This window comes from Triturus cristatus, chromosome 4_1 (assembly GCF_964204655.1).
Source record: "Triturus cristatus chromosome 4_1, aTriCri1.1, whole genome shotgun sequence".
In the NCBI taxonomy this organism is placed as follows: Eukaryota; Metazoa; Chordata; class Amphibia; order Caudata; family Salamandridae; genus Triturus; species Triturus cristatus.
The window spans coordinates 956,219,077-956,242,289 of record NC_140585.1 but is presented as its reverse complement, the minus strand read 5'-3'; the positions used below and the strand labels follow the sequence as shown (position 1 = coordinate 956,242,289).

The following is a 23,213-nucleotide window of genomic DNA, read 5'->3' as shown; positions in this document are numbered from 1 at the left end:
TTTAGTAAATGTATGTTTCGAAACAGAGGTGCAAAACACATATTACAAAAACAAACATTGGCAAAGCCAAAAGGTCTCACATATGGAAGAGCTATTGGCTTTGCCAATGTGTTTTAGCCATGTTGTACTCCAGCGTGGCTGCTGTTCAGCCTGACTAAACATTGGTGGCTTGGGGAGAGTGGCATGTCGTAGAGAGCCGTAGAGTGGAGTGGAGAAGAGAGGAGTAGAGTGTCATGAAGGGGATTGTTGTACAGTGGAGAAAAGTAGGGTAGAGTGGAGGGGCGTATAGTGGAGGGGTGTAGAATGTAGAGGGATAGAGTGGAGTACAGTGTCGTAGAGTGGAGGGGCATAGAGTGTTGTAAAGTGGAGCGGTGTAGAGTTGAGTAGTGTGTCGGTCAGTTTTGAAAACATCAAGAGTTGACAAATCCATACTAAAATGTAAGTCCACTATATTTGGAAGAGGGGCAGCAATATTATTACCATAAAGTGGCTTTTTAAATTTTATTGAAGACGTTTTCTTTGTTCTACCCATAGGATGAATGTAGTTTGTAGCTTACTTACAAAAACAGATGATGTCAGATGCTTTATTTAAGTAAAAATGTCACTGTATGTTTTCATGCTAGAATATTCGTCTTGTATGGAAATGACAGACTGCCCATCGAATTCTATGCAGCTTATTTTGAGATGTTGGTTCCCCGACTACAGGAGTTGTATCGGGCAGCACTTGATGATGGCTCCCTCCCCCTCACTACATTACAGGCGACAGTGGTCTCCCTCCCGAAACTGGGTAGGGACAGCAAAGATATGGCGAGTTATCGACCCCTCTCACTCCTTAACACGGATGATAAGATTCTGAGTAAGTTGTTAGCCACCAGACTATTGCAGTATTCCCCCCGACTGATACACACTGATCAGTGTGGGTTTGTACCGGGAAGGAGCACAGCGCTCAATATTAGAGGGCTTCACCAGGTAATGTCTCACATGCCCGAGGATGCTTCCCCAAGGGGCTGCATCTCCTTGGATCTCCGTCAAGCATTCAACTCCCTACAATGGGACTATATGCTGAACGCGCTGCCTAGATTCGGGATTCCGGCAGAGTTCACAAATTGGGCACAACTGTTATATACGAACCCGATGGCGCGAACTCGCACGGGGGCTCACATTTCACAACAATATCAGGTAGCGAGGGGTACTAGACAGGGCTGTCCGCTCTTGCCACTATTATTTATTTTCGCGCTGGAACCTCTCTTACATAAGCTCTGTATCGCGGCAGGCCACAAAGGAATACACCTAAACGGTGAGGTGCATATAGATTCGGCGTTTGCAGACAACCTCATCTTACTTTTTAATAACTTGGACGATGACTACGGCCCTATTCCCGCTCTTTTTTTGGTCTTCCAAAGAATTTTGGGACTCTCCATCAATGAGACCAAGTCATATGTATTTGTTTTAAAAGACGAGACCAGGACTGAACCAATTCACTTTGGCTGTTGGACGTTTCAGGCGACAACTGTTACTTTTAAATATTTGGATGTCCAGATATACAGGGACGTGGAGAATATATTGGATGCTAACCTGACTCACGCTATAACATCGCTTCAAAAGCAAATACGGTTCTGGATCTCGCTACCTATTTCAGTGGCTGGGCGTTTTGCCATTGCTAAAATGGTGATGCTACCAAGGCTGCTATATTATTTTGTTAATCTGCCCATTATAACTCCGCTACAGACGTTTAAATTACTTGATACCCTTCTCATCGAATTGATATGGGGTGCGTGACGTAGACGTATAGGGCTCTCTACACTGCAGCTGACCACAAAACAAGGAGGAATGGGAGTCCCTGATCTGAGAGCTTATTGTTATGCAGGTCAGCTGCAATGGTTAGCGTATTGGATTGCAGGCCTCAACCTGAGAGAAATATCTATGACTCTCCAGGCGTGGGAAACTACACGCATTGCTGCTACCAAGCAGCAAAATTCCATTGACTGCGCCTCCACTTTTGCGGACGGCTCTGTTGTATTGGAAGAAGGCAACGAATGCGCATACTAAAATAACAACACCCTACGCCCCAAACATACCCCTCATGGGACTCCCAATCTCATCCGGGAGGGGGAGACTCTCAGACACATAGAGGCATGGGCAGAGACGGGAGTGTCTACACTAGGTGTGTTCTTTACCAACGGTACGTTGATGAATAACGATGCATTTGTGAGGGAGATGGGGTACCGAATAGATTGTTTCTGCTCCATGCACACATCTCATGTTTTATCTGAACGGTGTGGGCCTGAGGGGGGTGAGAACCGGTGACACATGCACTGACACACATGCAATATTTGATGGGTAATCGTAGTCACCTGACGAAATGGCTGTACCGGGGTATCCGTACACACGCTTTGACATCCCTTCAGTCGACCCGAGACAGGTGGGACACAGATATTGGTTGTGTACTCACGGACAAGGAATGGGACACACTACTGGAACACCCACGCAAGGTTTCTAGGAACCCGAAGTTTAAGTTTATACAGCTCATGATTGTGCACCGCGCATACTTGACTCCACACAAACTAAGCATGATGTTCCCAGAGGTATCGGGTGATTGCCCCCACTGCCGCTCCCCGGATGCTGGTCTCTTGCATATGTTGTGGGACTGCCGGAGGCTGAATAATTACTGGTCAACAGTGCAGGAAATTGGGAATAGTGTAGCACCAACAAGGAACATTAAGCCACTGGAAAATTGTTTATTGGGATTAGGTCCCAAGGGGAAGAAGGGATGCCCTGCCCGCAAATTTGCGAACCTCGCACTGATCTTAGCAAAAAGAACTATCACCATGAGATGGAAACCTACCATATCGCCTCTATTATTAGATTGGTATAATGAGGTGTTCTGATGGGACAGGGCGGAGGGAGCCTAGCTTAAACGAGAAGAACAAAAGGGGATGCGAAAGATACCTATTTCGCTAGAATGGAATGCACTGCTAGAAGAATTCCTGGCCAAGGAATTACAGCCATAGACTTGGAACGCATAGCTTTGGGATGTAGTTTTAGGCATCATGTAAAGACAGAATATAGTATGGGGCAATTTAACTGTATTTGTACTGCTCATGTCATGGTATGTATATATGATATGGTATATCACTGTTTCCTATGGTGGGGTTGACCACTAGATATGTATAACACTGTTAGTTTGAGTCCGGGGACGGGTGGTGGAAGGGTGGGATGTATTTTTTAATAGATTTTTTTCTTACATGTACAAATGCAATGTTTCCGATAGGAACTACTGGCTGTAGAATTCGTATTGGTATGATAATCAATAAAAAAAATTGTTAAAAAAAGAATATTCGTCTTGTATATTAACGATGACAAAATGTTAAAGCAGTACCTGTACATTACTTGTAATACATCCATCTGCACCTAAGGCAGCAATAAGAAATATTATTACTCACACATTTAATTTCCTATTATTACTAAAATATGAATGGGATATTAGAACACCTGTTTTAGAATTACAGTCAAACTGAATCCTCTCTAAAAGGGATTTACAGCATTTGTTTCCCGTCAACATAATTCAATCAGTAAACCAAAATCTATTTTTGATGCTCACCCTCATTTGGTCATTGTTTGGGCAGATGTATGAAATTATTGACAAAATACATTCACACACTTTCAAAATTCTTTACAATATATGCAGATGCTAGTAAGGACTGTGTAAGAGCCACTGGGAATGGAATAAGGGAGTCCTGCCCCTCCACGTCCCTTCTGTCTCATTGTAAATCTGGCCCACACCTCCTCCTTCTCAGCCCAGTTATTTAGGTGGTTGTCATAGAAGGGGCTGTCATTGCTTTCAGTTGGCAAGGATAGGGAGGGCACAGCAGTAAGGTACCACTGATTATTTAGAGGATGTGGCACAGGGGCGTGCGTGTCTTTGAGCTGACGAGGAGGGACTATGGGTAGATTTTACCCACCCTGTGACCTATTAACAGTTTTTGTTATTATATCAATGTATTTTTACTTCAGATCAATGCAATAGTTACTAATCCATTTGTTGGGCAATTTTCAAAAGGCAATCATTTTCAGGTCATATTTAATTTGTAGTGACATTATCTCGTCATTCCTTAGTTCTCAGTGCGAACATTAAAACACTAAATCCTAAATGCTTATTCTTGATTCTCAACCAGTGAACTACAGAGCTTTCTAATGCAAGGTGCAATTACAGGGTCTAATTCCTGTTGTTATGTCATTTTCTCTCTTCAAGGTATGGAGAGTGCAATTACACTGTGGCAGTTCCTCTTGCAGCTGCTACTTGACCAGAAGCATGAGCACCTCATTTGCTGGACGTCCACCGATGGCGAATTCAAGCTTCTCAAGGCGGAGGAGGTGGCCAAACTATGGGGACTGCGCAAGAACAAAACGAACATGAATTATGACAAGCTGAGTCGAGCACTCAGATACTATTATGACAAGGTGAAGTGAAGATAATTATTTGTTAGGCTTTGTAACTTTAAGGTGGATGCCACACGAGTATAATAACTCCTGCTTTTACAGAGAATGAATGAGCAGTCTGTAGTCTTAAACAAACAGTATATTCTCCACTGAGATAATGCCAAGATTACAGTATTCATATATTTGAGATGAGTGTCCGTACCTATTTTCCAGTGTCCAGAAAACCCGTTTATTTTAGAAGGAAGTTGTTACAAAACAATTTCAGCTAGATTTACAAACCTTTTGCATTGGGTGTGCATTATAAAGTTGGAGCAAACCTGCGCAAAATGTTTTTTGTTGTATTTACTTTCCAGGAGTGGCAATAAAAGGTTATGCATAGTGGTAGCCTCCGGTCTTGTAATGAAATCTACCATTTTTTAATACTTAATCCACAACTCTGACGGACCTATCCTGAGCACCCATGGGAATTGCCCATTCTGCAATACTCAATCCATAACTCTGACTGACCTATCCTGAGCACCCATGGGAATCGCGCATCCTTCAATACTTAATCCATAATTCTGACTGACCCATTCAGTGCACCCATGGGAATCGCCCATTTTAGCCTACTTAATCCATAACTCTGACTGACCTATCCTGAGCACCCATGGGAATCGGGCATCCTTCAATAATCAATCCATAACTCTGACTGACCCATTCAGAGCACCCATGGGAATCGCCCATCCTTCAATACTTAATCCATAATTCTGACTGACCCATTCAGAGCACCCATGGGAATCGCCCATTTTAGCATACTTAATCCATAACTCTGACTGACCTATTCTGAGCATCTATGGGAATCGCCCATTCTGCAATTCTTAATCCATAACTCGTGTTGACCTACCATGAGACTCTGTGGTAATTTCTGATTCTGCAATACTTAATCCATAACTCTGGCAGACCCACCCTGAGGTTCCATGGGAATCTTCCATTCTTCGATGCTTAACCATCACTCTGGCTGACCTACACTAAGGGTCCCAGAAAATCTCCCATTCTGCAATACTTAATCCATAACTTTGGATGCCCGACCCTGTAATTCAGTGGGAATCTCCCATTCTTAAATACTTAATACAAAACTCTGGCAGGCCTAGGGTTACGCTCCGTAGGAATCTCTAGTTCTGCAATACTTAAACATTGCTCTGGCTGACCTGCACTGAGGTTCCCCAGAAATTTCCAGGTGTGCAATACTTCATCCTTAACCATGGCTGTCCTGCACACAGGCTCTGTGGGTATCTCCGATTCTGCAACAATTAGCAGGCCTTGCTTACTGTCATACAATGAACATGTTTATCTACAAGAAAGTGGTAGAATGCCGACCTCTGGGTGTAAGAGAAATCAGAGAACTATCTGAGTGTGATACATGCAGAGTTTTCACTAAGGTTAAATGAACCATTAGAATATAATCCGGCCATACCCCAACTTTAAGCAATTTTACCCAAATGAATATTATGTAACTGTCCTTGTTAGAGCTGCAGGTAACGCTTTATTGTAAAGCTTGCCAAGCGGGACCATTACTTGATGAATATGCATAAGGAAAGAGACCAAAGTCCTATATATCCTATACTGCACCTTTAGTCAACCTGCCACGTATCAGTATGTGCCTTCACTCACCATGAGCAGAAACCTTAAACTTAAAACCTTGGGCAGGCTGTAAGTTATACTTTCTGGTAAAAATGGCCTAGCTATCAAAATGGTCTGATGCCTGCTGCTGCTACACTGGAGCACCTGATGTATTTGGGTGAAAGCTAACTCCTGCCAGAATCCTGACACTACAAATAGTTCCTCTCTATGTCTGTGGGTGTTGTGTCCTGACTGATAATGCTAACAGTGTCACAATGCTGTACCAAGTTATGATTCTTTCAGTGAATATACATTTTGATAACAACTTTGCTTCTGCACCTGCTGAACTGCCTCAGTTGGAAAGAAAATGTTTTTAAAAATCATTTATTTTCCATGGGTATATTTACACTGTAGGGGACGAGGTTTGATATAGGTTGGAAAACCTCTCTTGCTTAAATGTTTTACGAACAAATGTATTTTTACTGACTAAGATTTACTATTATAAGAAATATAGTTTATCTGTGAAAGCTGAAAGAGGTTACATTCACATGTATTTTGATGCTCAGAAATCAAAACTTACTGATCTTATCCATTTTTTTCTTCACAGAACATCATCAAAAAAGTAATTGGGCAGAAGTTTGTGTACAAGTTTGTCTCCTTCCCAGAGATTCTAAAAATGGATCCTCATGCTTTGGATATCAGCCGGGAAAGCTTATTGCTGCAGGACAGCGATTGTAAAATGCCTTCAGAGGGAAGGGAGCAACACAAGCACAGCTTGTCAGCACTTAAAAGCGCTCATCGCAATGAGTATATCCACTCTGGTCTCTATTCATCCTTTACCATTAATTCCCTGCAGAACCAACACGATAACTTCAAAAGTATTAAAACTGAGAAACTGGAAGAAGAGGATGAAGATGAAGACGAAGAAGAAGACGGTAAAGAAGAACCACCTCCAAGAACGACTGTAGATGAAGTCAGAACTGTTATAAGATTTGTGACAAATAAAACAGACAATCATGTGATGAGGCCAATGGTATCGCTGCCCTCCACATCAGAATCTGCAGCGGTATCCTCTCTTTTGACCACATCAGTTTCAGCTAAACTAGCCTCACTCATGGCTACGAACGCAGCTCACATTTCTTCCTCCTCATCATCCTCATCACGGTCGCCTTCTTTATCCCCTAACTCATCCTTTTCTTCAGAACAGCGGAGTTTCTTCCTCGAAGACAACTACCATGACTCAGATTTGTCCGAGCCCTTGAACCTCTCTTCGGGCTCCAAACTAAAATCTCATTCCCTACCTCCAAAGGCTAAAAAACCCAAAGGCCTGGAAATTTCAGCACCTCCTATGTTTCTCTCCAGTAGCGACATAGGTTCCATTGCGCTCAACAGTCCAGCACTCCCTTCGGGGTCTTTAACTCCAGCCTTCTTCACAGCACAGGTAAGATAAGTCCTATTTATTTTTACGAAGACTGTGCTACCCTCTTAGGTAAAGTTAAATATATTACGCACACAGTTGGAACAAAACGTGGACTGCTTAAGTATAGAACAGCTGTTCTACTGTGCAAATTGCAGGCTGAAAAATATATTGTTTTTATATACGTAACATGCAATGATCTATAGATTTTATTTAATATATTTCTTGTGTGAAAGTTGAGGTCACTTTTTAATTATTCCAAAGGTTCACCTCTGACACAAATTGCAATTGCATAAATGCCCTGCTTGCTTCAGCCATGTGAGCAATGTGTTTGCAAAATATTTTGAGAAGAATTTATATTACAATTATATTTGAGACCGAGAAATACCTAAATTTACAAACACTCTCTTGGAAGTCAAATTGAATATCTTAACATAGATTTGTCTTTGTTCTCACTACTCCAGATGAGATAAAAGGGATTCCCCAAAACTACTAGCAGGGGTGTTGATGGATAAAGTATGTTGAATGACAGTAGTTCACTTTTGTGAAAATGGATACTATCTATGAGTTTCTTCATAAAGCAAGCAATGTTCCTTCTCAAACAGGCCAAGCACATGTGTCAAAATTGATTCATGTTACAGACTTAGGTTAATTAGTTGGGTGAGGACACCATCTAAACCCATCTAAACCCAGAGATTGAAGGCACTCATGAATTTTATCATGTTCAACAACAACAAGGTAAAGGATCGAATGCTGGAATAATTTCAGCCACTGGCAATCTCTCAGGTTGCATTCCAGTCCATCAGTTTTCACCCACCATGCCGCTCTAGACAAAGGCCCGCCTTATGCAAGTACTGACCCTGCTTCTCGTTGGAACTGCCAGGCCCCCCTCATAAGGGACCACAAGTCACCCCAGACCAGTTTCGCCCTACTTTGTGCTTGTCAGAAGGGTGCGGCGTGTGTCCTATGGCGCTTGAGCATGTCTGGGCCTACCCATCTCCTTTTGTTGTTGCAGTTGACGCCCTAAGTGTGACGGATATGTCCCATGCTCACTTTGCCGCAGGAGCCAAGCTAAACTCCACTGATGAGTCCTAAAGGCTGGCTCTTGTCTAGAGATGCATGGCGATGGAAAAACAATGGACTATAATAAAGCCCGAGCGACTGTCAATGGCTTAATCCAAGCATCGTCTTGTTGTTGCAGTGGAATATTTTCCCGTCACATAAGAACTGTAAGAAAAATGCATAGAATTCCGCAAAAGATGTTCCATCCTTGCTTCCTCGCCCTTGCTCAGATGTTAGAAAGTGTGCTTGCTAGAGCCAACTATTCTAACATAGATATACAGACAAAGGACCCAACTGACCCATTCAGAACCGAAAGGGTTTTGGCCACTTTCTCCCTTCACCGGAAAACGAAATTGGGTTTGCCCATCCTATGAACCGTGTGCTCTTTTTCAGCTAGAGCATGAAGAAGACACCTCTGATTATCTTGGAGATCGAAAGTAGTAGACATATTACAAGTAAGTGGGAGTTTTATTTTAACTAGTTCACTGGAAAGACTTAGAATATTTGAAGTTTCCTAACACTCCTACACGTATGCACATGAAACATCGGTTGCTAACGTTTTCTTCATTATTTACCAAAGAAGCAACAACATTATTGGTCCCATTGTGGGCTCCTTTTTGACTAGAAAGTTCACTAGTCACACTCCTTACAGGATAGATGAATGTCAAAGGTGTTTTTTTATTAAGGTCTTAACAAAGGAAGAAACCCATTCATATTCAGTGACTTAGGGATGCGATGGCAAGATCTTTAGGAAGACCCATGAACACGGATTCCATGATGCTGTCATGGCTTGGCTGACACCCAGAAGGCTTTGCATTAAAATATGATGTAATAAGCTTTGTTGTAAGAGCCAGCACACAAGCAGCTTGCTTAATAGGCCCTTAGGCCTCACTGTACCTGATGTTTGTATGACTAAACTGTTTTCAGCCTCTGGGACATAGAATTAGGGGACTGATCGTTGCATGTAGTTGCACCTAGTTTCTTGAGGAATAGTAGCACTTACTACTCTCTTCCTAATCTTCTATGTGTTGATCCACATCTGTGCATATGTTTTCACCATAAATAGCCTGTGCCGAAACACACATTAACAATATCAGACCTGGGCTCAGTGACTATATATTTCATGTAGTCAGGAGAGCAAAGCGTAAGCCTGGGTGAAGAGAGTTTCTATGATTGTGGCTCGTTTCAAGAGTGTTTTGGATGGTCTATTGTGTGGTAGATGGGGTGTTTCTAAGGCTGAAAGAATAAGTAGAGACGGCTGTATCGTGTCAGAGGTAGGATAGATACAGCGAGAAAGAGGTGGAACATGAATTGATGGGTTTTTGTTAATAGAGTACTGAGAAAGTGTGAGTCTACCAGTACCTGTCAGATTCATTCTATGATGGCAATACATGCGTTTTATTATGTTTGGCAACCCATGAATTATGGATTTAAGCGTACATATATAATATCATGTTACCCTGCATTCAAGGTGCAACATCTACCATTAAACATCCTCTCGTTGCTAGTGGCTGCCTTAAGGCCAATACCATAGTCTTGTATTCTGTGCGGGGAAGCTCGCCAGAAAGAGCCCGACAAAGAGGTCTAGCCTACTGACATTCTTTAAGACTCTTGAACGTGTTTGTCATTTGGGAGCAGAGAGAGATCTTGTCTTGGTGTTTTAGAAGATGTTTTTTGTTTAGTTTGCAGTTTGGTGCGGCACTTCGTACTTCCTTTCATTTTTGTTGGGTGACATCTATATGAGTAACGATTTCTATTGTATGCAAATTTGAAAATTACTATCAAAAGCCAAATATTCATGATTTCCAGTGTGAAAAAAACATTCTAGACAACGAAGCATGGAATTGCTTGTAAACAGAAAAACTATTTTATACTCTGTATCTTCTTTATGTGATAAATCAATAAACCCTCCAGTCGGGGCCTCATTACTTTAATTCCCAAAACAAGATGCAATATATAAAACTCTTTTCCTAAATAACTGAAACGTTAAACAAAACCACTGCTTATACAACAGATTGCTGGATAATTTATAACTGTTTTAACAGAAGTAAAGCATGCCAACCTTTTGCTGGGTAAACCCCAGGATCAAATATTTATAGTGTTTAGTCTACACACTTTTCCCACAATTGATCACAGATATCTAACACTGATCAGCGTATTCATGTTTTAACTTTGTTTTCAAACTATCCCTCATCCTAATAAATAGTTTCTTTTGTACCTTACTGGCTCTCCCACCTATGAATTTTAAGGACTACAAATTTAGCACGCTACAGGAACTGCTTTGGTGGCAGAGGACTGTGACCGAGGATCAACTAGACTGAGAAGTGCCTGGTGTTCACAGAAGATGGCAGACATCAATGCCTTGCATTCCACCAGCTTCAGTTTTCAGATGCTTGCTTAGTGTGTGCTCCTACAATTACTGTAGATCCCTGATGCTGCAGATTAGAGCCGTTAGTTGTGCACTTGTCTTCTGCAAACAGGCTCCCAGTCAGCCAATCAAAACCTTGCCTTAGCAGCGTTGTGATTGGTCTGAGCACCGTGGTTTGGTACTCAGATGCTGACTGGGAGCCTGGGTATGTTCTCCATGCAGGCTGTGAGCAGAGCAGCCCCGCCCGTCGTATAACGCAAAGCTGCCAAAAGTAGAACAAAATTAAATGATAATAACATGAGTTATATAATTTTATTTTACCTTTATTTCACTGCTGAAAAGCAGTGGGACGACGCTACTCCGCCTTAGCGGAGGAGTCGCCTCTTTGTCTTATAATCTCTTTATGCAGTATACTGCACAGATTTTATCACAGGAAATATCTGATTAAGTATTTGCTTATCTTGGTGTTTCTTTCTTTTTATCCTGATCCTAAGATTATGGTTAAATTCAAAATATCTTATGGCCCAAAATCTTATCCTATAACTTTGGAAACACTTGTCCATAATTTGCATACAATTTCAGTGAAAGAAACCAGTGCAGCAGGTGTGACTATTTTACATAAAAATAAACGTATAATACGTACCATTGCTGCATCTACTATTACTTATGTGACATAAAATGATGTGCAGGCAAGCTACCTATAGAATGCCTTACTCATTTATATATATATTTTTTGTATTTCTTTATTAACATTTTCAGACAATAAATAACAATACAAGATTCGCAACAATACAATACAATTCATTGCAACTGCCAGGAAAGGAATCATGTCAGTGTAGGAGCAGGACAGGAAGGGAAAAGAAGGGGTACAAAAATCAGTATAAGCAATCACATAACATCCATCAACCGTGGGAGGAGAGAAAAACCCAGATAGTGTCCCATGTCGCTGGCCCTCACCGAGGACACCAAGGGTCCAACGCCACCCATTAACAGTATGTGACTCTCGAAAACATCCTACAGTTGTGACAGCTTTTGCATTAGTCACCGTAAGGCACAAATACATTCACATGCCACCCACTTCTCTAATCACTATTCAGAGGAAGCGAAGAAGTACTACGCTCCCACCGAGTATCGGGAGAGGATCGTGTCAGAGTCCGTCGACGCCTCACTGTGGTTCCCCCTATGAGATCAATCATCATGTCCCGCAGGTCAAGATTCTCATACATGCGGACCCTACGGAGTCATACTCGTTACACAGTGGCCCATTTCAATAGGTCTGATTTCAATTTGTCATGTGTTAGGAGTGCCTACGTGCAAATTGAACAGCTATCCGGCGCCTGGCAAGTACTAGGGCTAAGAGTGCAAATTTTTTACCTATCTTGCATGCCCTCTCTATGGAGGGGTAGGAGACCCAGCAGGCGGTGTTTGATGGTGATGTTTATTCGGACCCAGTCACCCGGGTAACCGTGGAACTAACCCCCCCACCCCAATATGGCCTCAATAGTCTACATTCCCATGTAACATGGATAAATCTGGCCGTGGAGACCCCACAGCTCACACAATCCGCCACTCGAGTAAGGTAAATGCTATTCAGACGCTGAAGTGTTAAGTAAGATCTGTGGAGGTAATAGAGTTGCGTAAGTCTGAATCTAGCATTACCTGCAGTATCAATCACATGTGCCCTCGCTCTACCCCATTCCACATTAAACATTTATATTAACTACATTACTGCAGCTCTTACTTTAAATTAAGTCTCTTTTAATATTTCAAAACGCTTCTCTTAAACCCAATGTCTTAACCATTGAGATGAACGTGATTCTTCATTGTTTGCATCAACTGATGAACATCCCACGGGATTCATCTAGCCTTTGCCACAATGAATGTATATTGCTGCCAGTTTTTTCTCTCAGTGAAGAGGCTAAGATACTCTGGGCCTAATTCACAAAGGGCTTCCACACTCTTTGTGGAGGCTCCGCAGTTTGGCGGTAGTCTACGCACTCAGGCGGAATCACTGCAATGAGAATTCTCAGTATAGATAATAGGGATTTGAAAGTTGAAAAGTAGTTTACGTATGCTTTCTTGTGTCCAGGTACCTCTGGATCTAATGATGATAAAGAATGTGTATGTAATGAAGAAAAAGAAAAAACTGATCAAGAATAGGCTAATTAATATTTTGATGCTGAGGAATGATTTCCTTCATTAAATCACGTATCTTCATTAGGCAGTGCGGCAAAATCAAAAAGAGAACTATCAGCCAAATCATACTTGTTTTATTTTTTAATAAGGAGGATGTAAAGAATATTGTTTGACATACGAATGCTTGTTTTAGAGATTCTTCCAAGATGTTATCCATGAGACTTCAGGACATGCTTGCTGACGTTCAAACCGTGTATGTTGCAGCACTCGCTACACATTCTGTCATAGTATGTGGAAACATCTAATTGCATAGAAGTTTGAAAAGTCATTTGCAGGAAATTGGAATTTTTGGACTGCAGTGTTTACACATGAACTCAACCCAGTTAATTCTCTTTCATTTCTTTCCCAAAATCATATGCAAGGCAAAAGAGTATATAAGAAAAAACTATCTATCTATCTATCTATCTATCTATCTATCTTATCTATCTTATCTATCTTATCTATCTATCTATCTATCTATCTATCTATCTATCTATCTATCTATCTATCTATCTATCTATCTATCTATCTATCTATCTATCTATCGCATACAAGGTTAAGATGTGATATTAAGTCTCGCCATCGGCTCAACATTCTGTGATTCTGGGCAAATGGTTTATGCCAGGATATTTTTCATGTGTATTACAGGTGTTTAACCAAAAGCAGAATGAAAGGGGCTACATTTGCGCAGATGTGTAAATTCACATTTGAGGTTGTAGTGACTATTTCGAGAGTTATTTCTGTGTGTAAAATGATTTTGACATGCAGTCTTTAATTCAGTAAAGTCCTCTTCCCATACCAGTTTCGATGTAGTGTGATAACAAAAATTGAATATTCCAATGTTAGAATAAATGTGTATATGTGTGAATATGCGTGTACTCCATATGTTGATCTGAATGCCATGCTATTGGCATACATTTTTGAATATATTTGTTTGTGTTTATGTGTGTTTTGTTTATTACCATTTTGTTTGTGGGAAGAGGGCGATGATGCACAAGAGGTGAAACCTTAGAGGGTCATTATGTCCATACCTACCCTCAGTAATGACATTAGTAATACATTTAACATGCAACCTCTGAGGCAGTGCTTTCCTCATGTCAAGTTCGCTCTACTGTGGCAATACACTGGAATTTCACCTTTGTACCTTGGAATAAAATGTGGTGCTGTGCATTTATTAGTACAGTTGCTCTGGATAAAGCGTTGTTTTTGGGCCACATTTATTTTCACTGTGATGACAAAAATATATTTGTGCCATGGCAGTAACAAAATAGGGCCAGATAACAAGGTATTTAGATAAACTGAACTAATAAACAGCACAAAGGTCAACGTCAGGAGTATTACCACATTACAGTATTATTGGCATGAGAAAAGCACTTTTTACTTCCTCAAATATTGCATGTAACTATTAAATTAAACGGGGAAACAACTCTCCTTATGGTTGTGAGAATCTTCACAATTTGCATTCTGGTTTTGGTTAAATACCATTTTTTTTTTTTACAACAAATACACATTAAAGAATGCCATGGCATAAACCATATATGCGGGTGTTCAGAGTATATTATGCTATTTATTACTTTTGTTGATTGAGAGGAGAACCATCATGACTCACCCGAGGCTTCACCTCCTGTGAGCCATGGCCCCACTCCACAATGGTAGTCAATAGCATATGTCACTGTATATAGACTATATAAATATATGTATAGATGTTTCAATATGTATGTATTTCTATAATGATGTCCGCACTCTGAATGAGATCAGAATATTGTTCTGCTCATGTTGGGGAAACCACTTTTTGAATGGACATTTTGACTTAGAAAATAGCATTCTCTGTGGCGTGTAATTCAGCCTGACTAGTCAGTAAATTCTATGGAATTATATTGACAGCTTTCCATTTACAAGTAATGTGTATGTGGTGCCCAATCATAGCCCTGCAATTTTTCTAACACTAAAATGAGCAACATTATGTGTTGTTTGAATGCACGTCTCCCCTTTGTGTGGTAATAATGCCTGCTACTCAACTATGCTAATACCCGAGACAGCGATGCCAACGTAGTCTGCTATCTTCGGACCCCAGTGATCTTCAACTCACACTACCGAATGTAAATATCAACAGGTAATACTGATTTAACTTTTACTTTGCAGACACCAACTGGATTATTGCTAACACCAAGCCCCCTGCTGTCGAGTATTCATTTCTGGAGCAGTTTGAGCCCAGTGGCACCTCTGAGTCCTGCCAGGATGCAAGGACCAAACACCTTATTTCAGGTTAGTTTCTCTCAAAATATACATTTGACCACACTGTAAGCACACAAACAAGGGGGGAAGTTACAAAATGGTTAAATTGTGCCGGAGGTATCCAGCACACAACAAAAAAGATACAGGGACCTTATCATGAGGAACTGATACCCTATAGAAAGAACCAGGGCTGGGGTCATCCTGGAAAAGTACAACAGCCCTCACTCACCAAAGTGACATGCTTCATCATCGGGCCTTGCTGTTAAAAAGAGTCTCTTTTTTTTACCTCCCCACTTGATTTCCCTATATGACTTTTTAGTGGAGCCTGACTACCACTGCAAGATAACAATTCAGTGTTCTTTACTCCATGCCATTTGTGATATTTGATTTAGTTTCCTTGTAATTAACCTTTTAGAGTGCCTGGACATCTTTTCAATAAGAAAAATAAACTCTAGTTATAAATTGTACCATTAATCAATAACTTTATTGACTGGGCCTATCATAGAGGTCCAGAAATTCGACATAAAAATAGTAACAAGCAGAGTTCCAATAATAAAAAAACTGGTAAAATTTAAAAAAATCTGATAACATATATTTACAGTCTTAGCGATATATACTTTACCATAAACCTTACCACACAAATAGAAACAAAGCTTTAATACATTGACACAGTTTACCATCTACCCACAATGCTTTCGTTTTTTTTATTTATATAACTTGCCCATGTGGCCTGAGGAGGCAGTCCTGATTTATTCTTATAGTACAGACATACTGCCACTCTGTGTGGAAGATGGTCTGGCTGTGTTACTGGTTGCCATCTTTTAATGGCCTTAGTCAGGCTCCTTAACTTTACCTAGTTCAATAGGGAATATCCATATCAATGTTTTTAATTTGCTTTGTAGCTCTATCCTTTGGGGATAACGATTAAAGCCAGTTCTGTGTTCCCATGAGATAGTTTTAATTCACTATTGTTTATTATTTTGCACTCTGCCCCTCACTTTTAACAACATTGGATGATTCGTAAAACACCTCACGCTCCTCTCCTGAGGGAGACTTGTAGCCCACACTGTGCACCTTGCGGTCACAGTGTGCAAGAGGGAACCCAATGATGAAGCATATCACCTTTGGGTGAGTGAGGGTTCTCGTCTTTACAATAGGAATTGTCCTTTCTCCTCACCCCCCCCCTCACTTTTGACAACTGAGCATTGTAGCGCAGCAGTTAGACCATCCGGTTACGGAGTGGTACCGTAGATGGTGTTAATTCCCCCATAAACAACCCTAGTAGTGAGATTATACTCTTTATAATGGTTCCAGAGCTCACTAGAAAGTGAAGCCTGATATTTCCAGAAGTTGAAAGAATGTCTTTTAGCCAATGTGCAGCCAATAGTTAAGTATCAAAGAGACCTTTGCAAAGTTTCACTGTTACCCTGACTTAGTTATAAATTACTAAAAGATGGCTTACCTATGCCTTTGGGCTACAACAATTTTTTGCATAATCACATTACCTGAAAAAGGGAGGACTTGGATATCACCTTTAGAAATACTTTCTCCATAATAATAACTATATCTCTATATTATTGAACAGAACAAGGTTTCTGACTGCTAGCTACACTTTTCCGACTATGACTCTTGAGTTAATTTTGGCCTACAGGCCTCTGGGATCCAACTCTGTTTGAGGAATGGTTCATTGAAATAACATCTAATTGCACTTAAATGCTTAGCTAAACATTCCCTCTCTGCCAGCTCCCCTTAATCTGCTCCCCAATTTGGAATTACTTAGCCTTAACCAGTCAGTTATTGGCCTCACTATGCTAGTCACACCCTTGAGCTTTTCTTAAGTATTAAGTATAAAGTGTAAATTTAACTAAGATTCCGGTTTGGTGTTGGAAGCCATCCTAAAATGTTGATTTCTCCACTAACATGTTGGACTCATATGTGGCCTTTGGTCTAATGAACTCTGTGTCATGCAAAATAATGATTGGCTAGTCTCGGCAGCAGATTCTGTAGTTCAAAATGAAAGCACTTTCTATAAATTGACAATGCTAACCACTGTAGTTCTGGAATAAAAGCAGAAATATACACGATTAAAGTCCATACAAGGAAATGTTTCCAGCATACTGACCCCTTAGGAAGAACCTGTTAATATGAGTAATGCTAATGTCAAAGGAAACTTATTCTGCTTGACAAGAAACATTTCTGCTCCACCCAATTTCTTTGACCTTTATTGTTTAAAGGAAGTTACTCATTATGGTTTAGAAACTTACGTTCTGCCTTACTTTTCAATACTTTATGCTGTAAATTTGCTAAACTCAGCCCTGCTCAAAGTATTCAAAAATATGTAGGATCCCAGCACTCAGCTGCATTGCATGCCAGAGAGAAAGCAAGACAATGCCATATCTATAAAGAACTGGTACTGTTTCTTTCTCCCCAAAAGCTGGCCCTCTTTGAGCCTGCCCTGGGTCATGCACACGCTCTTCCACCAAAATGCAAGCTTGTGTGTTATGCCTAACATATGTTTTGTACTCGAAGGGTACCCGTAACTTTAAAACAATTCCCACATTGCATGTGAGCTGTGCTACTCATATTGTTCTCCAGGAGCTCGGGGTTGAGTATGTAGAAGATTGTATCAAACTGGACGCTTGGCGCTATGGTGTGCTGTCTGGGTGAATCGCCATGGAGGCCTTAATAGGGAAGTGATGGTTGACTGCCTTGCTTCTTGACAGAGGTTTGGCCATACCCTGGTTGCAATATATTAAGCATGAAATGTCTAACCTGGGGAGACCGGAACCTTTTTCTACCACTTCCACTATGTCCAAGGCTGGCCTAGCTTCGGTTAGAAGAGGGTTTTAAACCAGGAAATCTCGGCTTAGAGAGGAAGATGAGCTTGCTAATATCTCTGTAAGGGAGTAGGAACCTTCAAACCGCCCCTAATGTGGAGCCATACCTGTCATGGGTGGTTGCAACATGGGAAAGAGTCCTTTTAACAGATTTAGGCTCGGCCTGGTGAGGAGGCACCTGGGTTTCCCACTGTGTCAATTTGATTCCAGCAACGTGCGAATCTGCCCTTGTGATCAGTCTACGCCCCCGAGCCTGCTCCTTTTCACCTCTTTCTACAAGTCCTACCTTGCATACTCCAAAAGGTTTCTAGTTCCACTAATTAGAGAATGTTGCATAAGAAGCTGTGCTGATACCTTGTTATACCTGCAACCGCTAAACTCCTCCACCCACTGTAGTAGCATTTGTTAATTTTTAAGTATGGAATTTCCAAAAGAAAACAAATGGTATTTTAAATGACAGATACCCCAAGTCACATCTGTTTAAATGTTAATATAAGGGCATTTGTCTGACGGGTTTGCCCTGGTTGTTGACCCCGAACAGTATGATTTTTTTAACCCTGACTTTTTGGCTAAAGACATTTTACCAATTCAATATCTTTTTACCGCCTGTTTTTACTCTGTGATTAACTATCTATTGTTTTAATTTCTGTGCCCCGATGAGACCCTGACTATATTTTAATGTTTAATGTCTGTATTGTGTTTTTATGACTGTTTTTCGCTGCCGAGATTTGCTTGAGAAAGTTCCAGGGCATATTGCAACCCCGTGCGAAATTCATGTCAGCTATAGTTAAAATAGTAGATACACAAATTAAATCTCAGAAATTGTCCCTGACCTGGTTCTAAATCTTTTTAACCCTTGAAAATCCCCTTGGAGCCCTTGTCACTCTCCTTGCTACATATAGTCTCAAAACAGAATCACAAAGTATTCACTCCTTGCCCTTTGTCTTACCCCTAGGTAGTAGACATGAGTCGTTGGAGCAGTATGTTTGGGAGCTAGGGCTCAACCTGGTGATGTCCTTGTAGGATGAAAAGGTGTGTGTGATGTCACTCTGCTGCCACAGGCATTTTGACGAATCAGCGCCAATATCTGGTTGCTGGCAACAATTCCATTTATTGGTAATCAAAATAAACTTGTTGTAGACTGATTTTATTATGCTGCTAGTTACATTTAAAATGTCTACAACTAAGAATCATGAGGCCAAAATAAATGTAACCATATGAGAATAGTAGGCATTTTAGAAATGTTGAAAGGTTTGATGGTCTAAAATGATATTTAGCGTCACTTACTACCTATGTGGACAAGAAGACAGCATTGGACCATGTCAGAAAGTTACATGGTTTTCAAGTGGGATGGAATAGTCAGCTATTGCATTTGTGTTGCATATCTTTCAGTCCTATTCCACAAAATAAAATGTTTTCCTGGGAAGCACTAAGTGCATTGCACTTTCTTTGGCTACTGTGACCAGACGTGTGGACTTTAAACATCAAAATCTGCCAATAGCAGAAATTAGTAAACACAGGACATGCAGTATTCTGAGAAACTCAAAAAACAAGCACAAAGCAATGGATAGAATGTGTGAATTAATCTCAGCAAATGGTTATAACTGGGAGCTGCAATCGTTTTTTGTTCTCTGCTTCTCTACTAGACAGGGACCATGCATGTAAATTGGTCTTGGCTCAACCTCCAAAGGGACAATCCATTACAATTGCCATATCACCTTTAAATGGGATGGGGCTCAACCTCAGAATAGTTAGGCCTGTTCATTGAGGGTCAATTTGAGTCCAGTGGCACAGTGAGAAATGTCAACAAAGGGGGTGATGAAGTACTTCAATTAAATCTCCGCCAGCTACTGGTATAGTGACACAAAGTGTGGTTTGTTTGTTTTAATTTTGACATGTCTGTGGTTCATGGTGTATTTTTGAACGTTTTGTATATTGTATCCTTGAATGGGCAAATAAAAATAAACAAACTTTAAAACATTTCTTTGTGATTGATTTTATGGGTGAAAACCAAATCAATATGATATGGAAAACATGCTACTCATAGCAAATTGATTAATTTATTGTAGAAAATCCTCACTACTTTTTTTCCCTCCTGCAGTTTCCAGCCATGTTGAATGGTCACATTCCAATGCCACTCTCAAGTCTGGACCGATGCTCCTCTCCTGTTCTGCTTTCCTCGAATATTCAGAAATCCTGATAGGTATTCAGAAATTCTGATAATACCTTTCAAGAACTATGGACTCATTAACCGATGTAACAATTCATTGCATTGTGCTGAATTTTTCCTGTGCCGCAAGATAGCCATCGTGAAACACTGTATACGTTGGTTGCACTTTTTACTGTATCGATATCCTAGTACAATGATGTTCATTTTAAACAGTGTTTTTATATGAAAACACAATATATGTTTTGTATTATTGTTAACATTTTTGCACCATCATATCTTCAAAGTGTTGAACACTGTTGATGGTGATGTATTTCATGATGTTTAGTAACATGTATAATAGGGATACTGTTGCCACCCTCCCCCCATCTCCTCCCCCAAATCTCTGTTCACTCACCAACCATGTTGATCCATGGTTTCTTCATGGTCACCCATGGATGACCAGGGTTTGACCATGTTTTTACCATGCCTTTGACCAAGGCACTTCCCGTGTTGATTCCCTTATTTGTATACACTCCTGCTTCTGTAATCTATAACCAACAGTGCCTTTTGCATAATGTCTTGCAATTGTTTTATGTATCGCCAGTATGAAGACAAAAGGCTAAGCTAGTGTGAAACTCTGATATATTTTCAACACTTGCTTCCTCCCCTCACATTAGAAAATATGACAAAGTATATAATGCTTCTTTATATGTATTGCTTTCGGATTGTATTGATAAAAGCCTTTGTAATTCTTTGTTGAAAGCAATAAATGCTTTGGACTACAAAACATTCACTGCTCATGAGCAAAATACCTTTACAAACTATTAATGGAAATATGACAGCTTCTTTCATAATACAATTTCACTTTCACCTTATGCTTCCTTAGAAATGATGTTGCCTTTTACACTGCAAATGTAAATATTAGTTCCCCTGGCACAAACAGCCCCAGTCAGATACAGTTTCTAAATTGAGAAATGTAAGGGTTATGGCCTGTTTGGTGAGGTAATAATCTACACTGAGATGTGGGTTCACATACTGGCTTGATATCTTTACCCTGGTTATGCAACTGTGTATTTGTGCTCTATTACTGTATCTACTTGCACGAATAAGTGCTGTTCGATTAACAAAGACTCCTGGCAGGAGCAAAACCGAAGTGTACATAGATATGCAAGTTACTGTGACCCGGGCGTCCCATCATTGGTGTTCAAGGAAGGGCGGATTCACTTGTTGTGGCCAACCAATTAATTACGCACCTGTGCTTAGGTGGCGGGAGGGGCTAAGACTTCATAAGCAACCTCTATCCCTGAAGTGACTTTGTGACATGGTGGGCAGTTTACTGGCACTGTGCTTGTGTGTGCCCTCACTCTAAAATTCAAAGGAAATATTCTTTGGTTGGTTGAAACCTTGCCTAGAGAGCATTTTTTGGCCATGCTCAAAAACATAAGTCATGCGGAGACCTTTATGAATTAGGGTCAACATGTTTCAGTGCATTAATAATTTCAGAAGATTTTCCAGGAGTTTAGGAATATGATATGTACTAGGAGAATCTCTGCCGGTATGGTCACCACTCAGAACTTCACTGTAATGCATACAGCTGTGATCAGGCACATACGGGGAATACCTTACATACTTAACAAATCAGCTGACTCCTGTGTTCATAAGGTGCTGATGAACTCGCTAGTTCTGCTATTGGGAAGCAGCGTTGAAGACTGATGAGGCTTAGTGGGATTCTTCAGCATGTGGGCTGAATGCACTTACATAGAGGCTTAGGGCTTGGATGCTTAGTAGGAATATTCAGTTTCTTATTTTGGACAAATAGCTACTTGTGGATGGTTTAAATTATTTGATTATGGTCCTCAGGTCCTGAAGAATCCACTGCAATTAATAGGGTATGAAACATGTTGACCCTACATCATAAAGGTGCACGCAGCGTTTACCCGTGGGCGCCAAGATGCCCACGGGTAAACGCTGCGCTTTACAAATTTCAAAAATAAATAAATAAATAAATAAATAAATAAATAAATAAATAAATTGCCAAAGCCAGTAGGTCCACATTGGTAACCAAAAAATGAGACCTGTTTGTTTTGCCAATAGCTGTTTGTATGGTGACCTTTTAGCAGTTATGATAGATTGGGACTGAGTGTGACTTCAGAGGTCACAGAGAAATGGGCAGATTTCAGAGTTAGCGAACTACTGGTATCGAAAGAGCTTTAATTGTGCCAGGTCTCTCAGGATCTGAGACCTGGTACTAATTAAAAACGGGCATTGAAACAGGTCTCTGTTTGTCCTTAACTTTTTTGCCTTCAAAAACATTGATTTCTGAACGGTGAATGTATGAAACGTTATGGTAATCCACATCAGCGAATTATTTCCCGCTTATATTTGACATGTTTTACTTAATTTTGCATTCCCTAAAAGTGTTAGCTATTTCGAGGATGTTAGGTTGCTGTATAGTTTTGTGCAGCATACTACTCTCAGGTAGTGCATACATTGAACTGAGTTGCCTCCAGGTGTTTATAAAGGTTCAGGATTGAGAGGTCTGGAATTCAAGCTGAAGGCAGTGTGAGGTTCTCACAGTGCCTGTCAGTGGGTGAAAAGGGTGTTGAATACATGGTCAGTCTGTCCTTGGCCTCTCTGCAGAGCGCACATACAGCGCTGGCTCTAGGGCAGTGCAACAGGTGGGCGCTGACGTCGGGTTGCACCTTTTTTCAAATATATTATGGAGTTAAAAGCTCCTGCTGCAGTGTTCCTTGTCTCCAGAAATTTTCCAGCAACAATAAAAATGTCAAGATAACTCTGGTGATTTATGGACCTTCTGGAGAGAGATGGAGTTTTGGCTAGTGGAAGTTTTGACTCATCATAAAGTAGTGCAGTGGGCTAATGCACCTTCACCTTTACCATGCAGGTCACAGAAGTGAATATAATGTAAAA

The 23,213-nt window shown here is 40.6% G+C and overlaps 1 protein-coding gene across 2 annotated transcripts in view; it reads left to right on the top strand.

Annotated features, from left to right (window-relative positions):
• The window catches only part of ELK3 (ETS transcription factor ELK3), a 137,792-nt gene extending 116,723 nt beyond the window's left edge, over positions 1-21,069 (top strand). For both annotated transcript variants that reach the window (XM_085653838.1, XM_085653839.1), the window contains exons 2-5: positions 4,253-4,461; positions 6,647-7,480; positions 15,204-15,326; positions 20,235-21,069. In XM_085653838.1, the coding sequence (XP_085509964.1) occupies positions 4,255-4,461; positions 6,647-7,480; positions 15,204-15,326; positions 20,235-20,333 (1,263 nt within the window). In that variant the 5' untranslated portion in view covers positions 4,253-4,254 and the 3' untranslated portion in view covers positions 20,334-21,069. The remainder of the gene's footprint in view (positions 1-4,252; positions 4,462-6,646; positions 7,481-15,203; positions 15,327-20,234) is intronic.
• Positions 21,070-23,213: the final 2,144 nt, after the last annotated feature.